The following is a 12,137-nucleotide window of genomic DNA, read 5'->3' as shown; positions in this document are numbered from 1 at the left end:
CATTCACATACATACACTACGGCCAATTTAGTTTATCCAATTCAACTATACTGCATGTCTATGGACTGTGAGGGAAACCGGAGCATCCGGAGAAACCCACACCAACACAGGGAGAACATGCAAACTCCACTCAGAAACGCCAACAGGCCTAGCCAGGACTCGAACCAGTGACCTTCTTGCTGCCCAACTTCAGTTGTTGAAAACATCCACTTATTAATCTAATATTTTGATCCAGGTAATGAAAAAACGTTGTAGAGTACTACTGAGATGCTTACCAGCTGAAAGAATCCGACAGTCGGTGCTTTTTCTTTTTTTTTGACTTCACCATTCCTTCAAACACAGAAATATTTTAGAAACTGTAGCTGTAGTGAAACCTAAATCAGATTATTATTGATATTTTGGTCAAGCTAAAATAGATTTTTACAAATTTACTGTTATATTAGTGCTGTCAAATGATTAATCACAATTAATCAAATTCAAATTTAAAGCTTGTATTTACTATATATATATATATATATATATATATATATATATATATATATATATATATATATATATATATATATATATATATATATATACACACACACACACACACAGTTCTGTCTGGTTTTTGAATCTGATTGGTTGATAGCCGAGATATATTCTGCAATAACAGCACTCATACATCCTCTTCACCCTTTTGTTTCACTCCACCCACAGAAAGTGGCAGCAGATCAATATACTTACTACAGTTTGACAAATATTGCAGCTGTTGGACAACATAATGTACTTTTGAGGCTTTTTTAGTCGAGACTGTAGTTGTTTAGATTAAAACTATGCAGTTTATTTATGAGGATAGTGATATTTTTAAATATTTATAATTTCCAAGAGACAGTGCATCGGCGGCCATCAGCCTGTCATTGAGCAGAGCAAAGAAATTGATGGTTGACCGCCACAAGATGGCAACAGAGACTACATAATAAGTCCTTGGGGGAGAAAAATGAACATTTTCTTATTGTATTTCAAACTACAGCTGATTAAATCATTATAAAACAGGTATCAAAAACCTGTACAATATATAACAGGTATAAAAAAGGAGATCAAGCTTTCTCTGTTGTAGGTCCTAAAACATGGATTGGCCTACCTATGTCCATTAGAACAATTTTCAATGAATCTTTGTTCAGAGGAAAACTTAAATTACACCTTCTAGAAAAAAGCTTTTACATTTGGAGAAAATTAATCTTATTGTACCTATCTGGTGTCTTGTTATTTATTGTTGATGCTGTGTGTTATGTTGGATGTGTTCTATGTTGTTTTATCTGTTGCTGTCTATTTTTGATCATTTGCTTTTAGGTTTGTACAGCACCATGGCCAACAACTGTTGTTTTATTGCGCTTTATAAATAAATAAACTAACTAACTAACTAACTAACTAACTAACTAACTAACTAACTAACTAACTAACTAACTAACTAACTAACTAGGTAAGTGATATTCTCAGTCGATCTCTCTATTTTGTATGTTGTAGTGCTGTATTTATACTATAGAAATCTGGTAGTGTTTGCTTTGCTTTGTTTTTTTTTAGGTTAATAATTGTGATCTCCTGATTACAACAGAGAAATACAGGGAAATCTCTGTAGACTGTTGGCATTTCATGCTGTTCAGCCTTATAATCTTAAAATGTGAAATCACCTGTTTTGGCATGACTTAAGACATTACACTAGAGCAGCATTCAAATACGAATCATTCAAAGTGAATGGCGAAAGAAAGTAGTCCCTAATACAAAAGGATTTTTGAGACTCTCAGTGTTTGATTTTCTTTTTTATACACACGATTATGTCGTCAAACTGTTGTATAAACGCAATATCACATGAGTAGCAGTGCAATATGGCTGTATATCAGCACTGGTGGGACACTAACTGTGCGTTCACACTGAAAGCGATGAAAACGTCCAAGGTCGCTCTGGCCGCCCTGGCGACAACGCTGTCTGCCTTCAGCTCCGGCGGCGAGAGTGTCAGAATTCGCTACATTGATCTCGTATTTGAAGGAGCCGTTGCAGCATATCATATCAGTTACATTCCCGCATAAAACATGTTTTCTATCGTGAAGATGTTGCGCATTTCTTATCAAATTCATTTAACAATGGAAGATCAAGTTGCGTGTAGTGTGGCTTTGCTCCACTAAATTATCCAATGTGTCCTTAAGTCTGAAATATCCTAAAGCAGCAATACTGTTTTGTTCTGTTGCATGAGATTTCCGCTTAGATAAATATATATAACATTAATGCACATCAGTAACGCACCAGAAACTTATTTAATGCATGTTCCTGTAATAAAACATTGGAAATAATTGGAAATCCAGCGACCGCAATCATCAAACCCTTGGAAACAACTGTGGTCAGAACCAAAGTTCACAGGTCTGTGATCTCTTTACTCCTCTCAAGCGGTGGGCTTCTTCATTCTGATTGTGCTGCCGCACCGCGTCAAAGCTCATTACCATAAAGTTGACTTGATTTCAACTCACCTCGACGCCCACACCGGCGAAGACGCGCCATGCTGCTCCTCGCCGCCGACTCCTATTGAAAGTAAATGACTTCCGGCTACTTTGACGCTTTCGCCGTTTTTGGTGTGAACGTACGATAAGGCACTCGACCTATGCCATCGAGAAAATGCACACCTCCCACCAGTGCCAATATACAGCCATTTTGCAGCGCTACTCATGTGATATTGCTCATATATAGAGATAATATTATAAATTAAATATTTATGTCAAATTCAAATAATTTACAACTATAGATGTAAATATTTTGTTTTTGTATTTTCTACTTTTTTGTATTTTATATTAATTTTATTTAATAATAAAACAATAAATATTTACACACAGTGATTACACCCATTATGTAAATACAAACCTTCATTTTGGATGCTATTAATTGCAATCATCTGACAATAGCTTGGTTTCCATCCAAAAACGCAAATGAACTTTATGCGCAAACTGGATTGTCGCATAAAAGACGTGCGAATACAGCAGTGTTTCCATCCAACGAGCCAAAGAGAACAAAAATCGTCACTTCCTCATTAACTGGTGCCAAATATCAACCGTAAAAACTGAATTTGCAGCGGTAGGAGATGCTGCGTCAATCTTTTCTTTATTTATTAAATGACTTGTGAAACGTAGCTAATGATCATTTGACATGATCCTCTAATCATTTGACAGCACTAAATTATATAAACAATTATTAATAGCATGAATTAATTTATGACAAATATTTCAATGAATCACTGAAATGCATTCTGAATCTGAACAATAACTTTCTTCCAGTAAATCAAACATTTAATATCTGCACAAATAATAAAAATATATATATAATGCTCTTTTTGAAAGCTCTTTTAGTAGTTTATTTGTCATAATATGCATATATATAATAAAGATTAATAATAACAAAATCAGTAAACAAAAGTACTTACTTTAGGTCAGCATCTGAAATGTGAAAAAGGTGTGACAGAATATTAATTTCACTCAGTTCACTTAGTTTTTAATTACATACCTCAATTGTGAGCATTTATAAAGCATCTTTAGTGCAATCAAAATGTATAATATTAATACCTTCAGCGTTGTATATGACTTCGCTGTCCTCTGGAGAGTTTCCACTTTTATTCTTCATCATTCTTCTCTGTTAGTTTGCATCTGAAATGTGATTTTCGGCAAGAAATGATTGCCCTTTTAGTGAAAAACTTTAATCTGATCTGTAATACATTATACACAAGTAAGCAATTCTGAAATGTTTTTTTTTATTATTTTACTTATTCACTCCATCTGTGTGTTGAAGCAACCTTTCCCCTGCTTTATTATTCTGCCACTTCATTCATATTCCTTCGGCTTAGTCCCTTATTTATCAGCGGTAACCACAGCGGAATGAACCATTAACTAATCGGGCATATGTATTTTATGCTGTTGATGCCTTTCCAGCTGCAACTCAGTACTGGGAAACACTTATACACTCTCTCATTCACACACATACACTGAAGCCAATTCACCTAAAGTGCATGTCTTTGGACAGTGGAGGAGCCAACATGGGGAGAACATGCAAACACACAGAAATGCCAACTGACCCAGCCAAGACTCGAACCAGACACGTTCTTGCTGTGAGGAGACAGTGCCAACCGCTGAGCCACCGTGCTGCCTTATTCTGTTTACTGAATATTCAAAAACATTTTTAAATAATTACAGGGTTCTCCCTTTTTCGAAGTTACTTTAAGCCTTTTCCAGGTACATGTTTAAACATTTCCAGAACTTTGCAAGTGTGGCAAATTACATATTTACATACAGTAGTTCATCACACTTCAATAAGTCATCTTTCATCTGCAATTTACAGTTGAAGTCAGAATTATTCGCCCCCCCTATTTATTTTTCCCCAATTTCTGTTTAACGGAGAGCAGATTTTATCAACACATTTCTAATTATAATTATTTTAATAACTCATGTCTAATAACTGATTTATTTTATCTTTACCATGATGACAGTAAATAATATTTGACTAGATATTTTTTAAGACACTTCTATACAGCTTGAAGTGACATTTAAAGGCTTAACTAGGCTAATTAGGTTAACTAGGCAGGTTAGGGTAATTAGGCAAGTTATTGTATAACAATGTTTGTTCTGTGGACTATCGAAAAAAATATAGCTTAAAGTGGCTAACAATACTGTCCTTAAAATGGTGTTTAAATTAAAAACTGCATTTATTCTAGCCAAAATAAAACAAGACTTTCTTCAGAAAAAAATAGCATCAGACACACTGTGAAAATGTCCTTGCTCTGTTAAACAGCATTTGTCAAATGTTTAAAAATGATAATGAGAAATATTTCCTTGGAAAATGTCTGGAATTCAAATTGCCAAATTGAATTGAGATCCTTTGTTACTTGCTGTTTCGTTGTAAAGGACTGTAAACTTTACATGCAACTTTAAAGATAAATGGTTACATTAACATTGTCTATGTAAAGTTTACTTTTAACAACTGTTTTTTAAATGTATTTGGATATATTTAATATGTTTAATTTATTAAGGTTAAAACAGAATAATAATCAAAAATATTTCAGTAACAGCTCATTTTCATATGTGATTCATCAAATTCATCACATTTAATTCATTGTTATTTGTTATTAATTCATTGTCCTTTTTATAATCTTTTCATTGAACTGTAACAAAAATGCAACAACATAATACAACACAACTGTATTTACATGTTTTAATTTAAAAAGAAAAACAAACAAACAAGAAAAATTTGTGATATTAAAAAGAATAAATAGATTTCAATTAGAAATAGAAACGTTTAGGGTCAGTTTTTTCTATATTTTTGCATGTTTTTAAAGAAAATTTTTCTGTTCATCAGAGCGGCATTTATTAAATGTAAAAACAATGTTAAACTGTTTATTATTGAACATTGTTTTATATTTATTAACCTTTTTTTAAATAATATTTATTAACCTTTTTAATAACTGCTTTCTATTTTTATGTAGATTTTAAATAAAATTATTACTCCAGACATTATTACTTTTACCATTAATAATAATAATAATAATAATAATAATAATAATAATAATAATAATAATAATAATAAATATTAGAGTGATTTTTGAAGGATCATGTGACTCTGAAGACTGGAGTAATGAAGCTGAAAATTCATCATTAAAATCACTGGAATGAATGATTAAATTAAATCATTAACTGGTCACACTTTACAATACGGTTCATTAGTTAATGTTAAATAATGCATTTACTAACATGAACAAACAATGAACAATACATTTACTACTGTATTTGTTTATGTTAGTTAACGTTAGTTAATGAAAATACAGTAGTACATTGTGAGTTCATGTTAACTCACGGTGCATTAACTAATGTTAACAAGCATGATTTTAGATGGTAATAATGCATTAGTAAATGTTCAATTATGATTAATAAATGCTGTACATGTGTTGTTCATGATTAGTTCATGTTAGTAAATGCATTAACTAATGAACCTTATTGTAAAGTGTTACCAGTTAATGATTTAATTTAATCATTCATTCCAGTGATTTTAATGATGAATTTTCAGCTTCATTACTCCAGTCTTCAGAGTCACATGATCCTTCAAAAATCACTCTAATATTTATTATTATTATTATTATTATTAATGGTTATTAACTACTATTGAACAGTTATCTTATAGTGCAAAAACATTTCACAATGTGTAGTGTATTTTTGATTAAATAAATGCAGCCTTGTTAAGCAGGAGAAGCTTATTTTAAAATCCGTCTGACCCCAAACCTTTGACCTGTTGTGTGTATACATGGTTTAGTATAAATCTCAAGTTTTTTTTTTTTTTTTTCACTTTTGCCATTTAAACTAAATGATAATTAGAAATATTTCTTGGTAAATGTCTGAAATTCTAATTTACAAATTTAATGTGGATCCTCTGTTACTTGCTGTTTTGTTGTAAATGACTGTAAACTTTACATGCAACTTTGAAGTAGATAAATGGTTACATTAAAATTGTCTATGTAAAGTTTACTTTCAATAACTGTTTTTAAATGTATCTGGATATACTTTATATGTTTAATTAATTTTATTGACGTTAAAACGAAATGATAGTCAGAAATATTTCAATAACAGCTAGTTAAAAAGCTTATTTTTAATATTGAAAAAAAATCTCAATTAATTCATTGTTATTTGTCATTAATTCATCCTTTTTATAATCTTTTCATTGAAATGTAACAAAAATATCACAACGTAATAAAACACCGCTGTATTTACATGTTTTCATTTGAAAAGAAAAACAAACAAACTAATAAAATGGTGATAATAATTATGAAGAAAGAGATTTGTTTTGGAGCTACTCAAAACTTAATCTCTACCCTAGAGCTTTTTTTTTTGTATCTAACTCTATTACTTTTTTCAGAAATTGTTCACATTTATATGTGAACTGTACGCAAAAAAAAATCCAGACTTCATGTTTTAAAAATAAAAGCTTTATAAAACACTGCTCATGATCCCAATTTACAATCACACCATTTAAATGTAACCACTTTTATAATCTATAAATCTACATGACATAAAAGAAACACTAAGAATATATTTCAGTCAAGGAAAGTAGATACCTGTGGAGATGATCTGCTCTGGCTGGCGTGGGTCTCCGGTATCAGTCAGTTCTTCCGCAACTCCAGCATTATATATCTTCCCCTTTATTAGACTGATAACACTTTACCTGATTTCAGCCTGACAGGTCAAGGTGTGCTCAGGCTGTCCTTCACAATAAACACAGCATTCAGAGGAGTCTGAGGACACTGTAGGTGAACAGGGGGAAAGAAATATATAACAACGATAGTTAATCATCATATTTATCCAGTGGACATTGTTTTCAATTTTACATTGTCCTGTTTTTTGGGCAGTATGTAGTTGTATGTTGTTATATTTTGCACTGTCAGTATGTTGTTTTTGCACTGTCTGTATTTTATAGCACACGTGCTGCTGATGATGTGACAATAAAAGTGATTTGATTTGACTGATTATGTTAAGAATTGCAAGCCATTTTTTTTGTATTGTAAGCTTTGGAAACATATTTTTTAATAAGTAAATGAGGGAGTATTTAAATAAATATGAGCTAATTTGCATTTAACGTTCCAGCACTGAATCAAATCAGGTTCAACGGTGTTTATCTTTTTTAAAGGGGGACATATTTATATACACTATAACACTATGTGTTCAATAATATATATGTGTATCAAAGTCAAACTGAAAACATTCTAACAAAAATATAAGTATAGAATATAATGTAAAAATATAATATATAATAAATAAAAGTTCATAGCCCAAAATGGTAAAGCATTTTAATAAATATGCTAGGAGAAAATATTTTTAATAAAGAGGAGACATCAAAAGAATAACAAAAATGTAATGTTATTCATTAATTTATTTTCTTTTCGGCCTAGTCCCTTAATTAATCTGGGGTCGCCACAGCGGAATGAACCGCCAACTTATCCAACATATGTTTTACGAAGTAGATGCGTATAGCGCATGTTTTTGGACTTGTGGGGGAAACTAGTGTACCCAGAGGAAAACCACGCACTCAAAAAAATCAACTAGGCATGTATTGGATTTACAAAATAAAAAATTGCCAGATTGAAAAGAACAAATCAAGTTTACGTATGTTAAATGATTAATTCATGTTATTTGAAACTGAATCAAGAAATAATCAAATGAATTTGATCAGAACATGTTGATTCAATGAGACTGAGACGCTTCAAATCGTCAACTCTCACTCTGGAGAGTCACTTCGCGGATATCAGTAGGTGGCGGTAGTGCGTTTGGATGTCACCATACAAAAACAACAAGAAGAAATATCAACGCATGTTTTCAGCACAAATGTGAATGTTTTGATTTTGCTAATTCATATTTGTTAAATATTTAATACTAAAATATTGTCACGCAATGTTACTGTATTTGTTGGTTTGTTTTTATTAGGCCAAGGTTTGCCTTACATATTCCCAATAAGATTAGTGTCCTAAAGCATAGTTTGGGAATTGGTTTTCCCAAGAGCTTGAATGTTATGCATGTTATGTTGTTGGCTATATGTTTCCTATACATTTTATACTTTTACATTTTGAATAGGAGTACCAAAGTGAAGAAAGCTGTTTAAACTCAATTGGTAAAAAAAAAAATGATGTTAACGTCCTACAGGTATTGCTTGGGGATCAGTTTTCTTAAGAGCCAAGGTTATTTTGTTGGCTAAATGTTTCTTATACATTTTATATAACATATTACAATTTTGGATACTATATAACATTTTGTATCAGAATATTAAAGAAGAAATTTGTTTAAATGTGACTGGTGCCTGCTAAAGGCTAAGAAATATATATATATATATATATATATATATATATAAAACATGTTTTCTGTCCTTTTTGTGTTGAATTACTTAATTTTAAATCTTGCTTCATAGTATTGTCATTTAAAAAATGCCATTTAAACAACAATATTGAACAAGAAATTTACTAGCTGATTTAACAAGAGATAAATTAGTTAAAGTAAAGCTTTAGTGTTACATTGAGTAAATTAGAATAATTTTAATTAGAATAAAACAATACAAACATTTTGAGTCAATTAGTTGCAAAGAAGTTAGACTGACATATTGAAGCCATGTTTTATCTACAAATGTGCTTTGTGTTCATACAACATGTTCAAAGCAGTTCAGGTTTACTTGATTGGATTAGATGCATAAAGGGTGCCACGATTAAATCATGTTCATTCAACAATTTTTTTTTTGAGTGCACGAACACAGGGAGAACATGCAAACTCCACACAGAAATGCCAACTGACCCAGCCGAGGCTCGAACTAACTACCTTCTTGCTGTGAGGCAACAGCGCTATCCAATATAGTGTTACAATAAATATAAAGGCATTACAAATATTAAGTAATTTCATTAGTGAATTCAACCTCATTTGAATTTAAATATATTTTCTTTCTATCCCTAAATATGGCCACACTTTTAATTTAAAGGGCACCTATTTTACCCCTTTTTCAATATTTAAGTCTTTAGTGTCTCCAGAATGTGTCCCATCAGAAACACCCATCATATTATTTATTATACCTTAAAGAATGTTGGGATTTTTTGCTCTGAACACTATGGGCCCTATCATACACCCGGCGCAATGTGGGTGTTGTTTTGAGGCGTTGCGCTACGCTGTTTAAATAGCAAATGCATTAGCACTCATATGTGCACCCATAGGCGTTCTGGTCTAAAAAGAAAGACGTTCTGAGGCGGACCGCTGGCGCGTGGCTATTTTGAGAAAATATAATAGATTTTTCATTAGACCAAAACAAACCCGGTCTAAACTCTGACGTAGAGTTGCGCCTCGCTTACACACTGCTTAATACACAAAAGAGAGCAATAGGCAAATATCTTTACATATGAAAAAAATTTAATATTAAGGATATATATAGGATATAATAAGAATAGATATAGGATATAAATATAAAGGATTAAAATATTACAAAACATTATTTTCTAGCCTACATAAATATAAAAAATCACTGCTTTTATGTCTTCTTCATCTGGGGAGGCTTTTTCAGTTCATTCATAACAATTTGCTTTTGTATAATGTTATTATTATTAGCAGTATTGTTTATTATATCCATGTTTATATTTGTTTTATTAAAAACAAGCTTAGATTTGCCCACCTGTCAGGTTTTAGACCATATGGGGCACAGCATGTGTTTTAGGATATAACTCAGGTTTTTGAGCACACTTCGTTAATATTGTTCATTAATTCGTTTGCTGGAAATTAGAACTGAATTTAAAAATAGTTTTGAAACGAATATTTGCGCTTAACAATTTGTCATTTATAAGGCATTTATAAAGCATAAATAGTCCTCACTTTAGATTAGGTCACAAAACTAGATGAAGTGGAGTTAATAAAGCATTTAATAACATACATAGTAACCATTAATATATGTCTTAATAATAAGACATATAAACGTTAATTTCAATAGTTAATTAATCATTCACTAACTCATTCTGAATGATCCTAAAAACCCTCAACTACTCTTAAATACAAATGGTTTGTAAATAATGCAATACTTAATTTAGAAATGAAAAATAAATCATTAACAAAGTATGAAAGTACAATTATTAAGCACATTTGAAATATGTTTGTAAGTCAAGAATAGAGCATTTGTAGCTGCCGTTATAAACTGTTACTAATGTTTATTAATGTAGAGTTAATGCTTAACAGATAATGAATTCACTATTTGCTAATGCTTATTTGATGATTTATAGTGTGTAGTTAAAACACTGTTAAAATTTTAAGTTTATGACAAAAAATACCCTCTTTTAAATGTCTTTAAAATGAAATAACTTAACATTAACATAGGAGGATAAATGCTCATTTTCGATTGAAATTTCAGACGGCACTTAGAGGTTTTTGCATCTGAACATTTCAAATGTAAAAAGTGCATTCGGTATGTTTTCTTTACATTTGATGAAAAGAATAATAATTATGAAAAGCCAAACATCTGTAAACTGACAGTTGTGCTTCACCTGAACAGAGTGAATGAGTACCTCGTATTATCAGTCACTGATTAAATCACACCGAGTTCATGGATGATTATTAACGTCATCTCATAGACGACATCAGTTATAAATTGAGTTGAATGACCGCTGGGTGTTTGCTTGTTCCTAATATGTAAAAAGTTAAGAATTAAGTCAAAAATCTGGGTAACACTTTATTGTGATGGTCCATTTGAGTATTAGTAGACTGTCTGCTTACTATCTGTTGATACTGCTCCTTCAACAGACATTTAACTGACTACAAGAAACTTTGAAAGTACATGTCAACTTACACTAACCCTAACCCTAACCTAACAGTCTACTTATAATCTAATGAGAATTAGTTGGATGCAATGTAACTTAAATTCACCAAACGAACCATCAAAATAAAGTGAACAAAAAAGAGATATACTTTTTAATGGTAAAAGGTTGTAGAAATCACTTTCATTAGTCCCTCTACCTCTTATTCAATCATCTATATTACTTGTTTCTTTCTGTGCATGTAATTGTAATTGTTCAATGTACGATGATTATGTAAGATTCCATTCTATCAGCCCAACTACAGAATCCGATCAATGGTCAAAGGTTAAATAAGCCTTTTAAGTGCTTCTGAAAATAATCGGGTTATTTTTCAAGATTTATAAATATTTGTTTTCAACTATAGATTCAATCTGACTTCAAATTTATGTGACGGTCAAATTTAGTTTGTATTTCTAATTAGGAACGGGTCACATTTGTGGTTCATAAATCATTTTAGTGTTTTGAATTATATCTGATTCCATACTCTTCAGTTATACGTCCATTAGGGATCTAGTGCCGCAGAGTTTTCACACCCCAGAGTTTATGCGTCACAGACAGGATCTCAACATTCTAAAGTTAGTCAGAGGATGCAGGGTTAACTAATATCCAATTAGTCTGGTTGCCTCCTGCTCAGTCGAACTGAAAGTGTCATTTCCATACAACTAAATCAGCGAGAACCAGAAATCGAATAGTCTCCGAGCTGAAGTGCTGACTGCTCCAAACGGTCTTGTGCGATTCGTTTGGGTATCATGTAAACGGATCAAGGGTGCAC

At 31.5% G+C, this 12,137-nt stretch overlaps 1 protein-coding gene across 7 annotated transcripts in view; it reads right to left on the bottom strand.

Annotated features, from left to right (window-relative positions):
* Positions 1–7,160, bottom strand: part of abcb11a (ATP binding cassette subfamily B member 11a) — a 67,370-nt gene extending 60,210 nt beyond the window's left edge. For 4 of the 7 annotated variants that reach the window (XR_015499914.1, XR_015499916.1, XM_087268452.1 and 1 more), the window contains exons 1-4: positions 7,118–7,160; positions 3,588–3,668; positions 3,449–3,461; positions 276–330 (exon numbers count right to left, since the gene is read on the bottom strand). Coding sequence is in view for 3 of the 7 variants with exons in the window: in XM_087268452.1 (XP_087124578.1) it covers positions 276–330; positions 3,449–3,461; positions 3,588–3,648 (129 nt within the window). In the remaining 4 variants the exon portion in view is untranslated. Of the gene's footprint in view, positions 1–275; positions 331–3,448; positions 3,462–3,587; positions 3,669–4,093; positions 4,178–7,117 lie in introns of all 7 variants that reach the window. The other 3 variants (XR_015499915.1, XM_087268455.1, XM_087268453.1) reach the window with 2 other exon arrangements.
* Positions 7,161–12,137: the final 4,977 nt, after the last annotated feature.

Source organism: Danio rerio, chromosome 9 (assembly GCF_052040795.2).
Source record: "Danio rerio strain M-AB ecotype USA chromosome 9, GRCz13ab, whole genome shotgun sequence".
In the NCBI taxonomy this organism is placed as follows: domain Eukaryota; kingdom Metazoa; phylum Chordata; class Actinopteri; order Cypriniformes; family Danionidae; genus Danio; species Danio rerio.
Note: the sequence above shows the minus strand (reverse complement) of the source record. Positions and strands in the feature narration are given on the sequence as shown.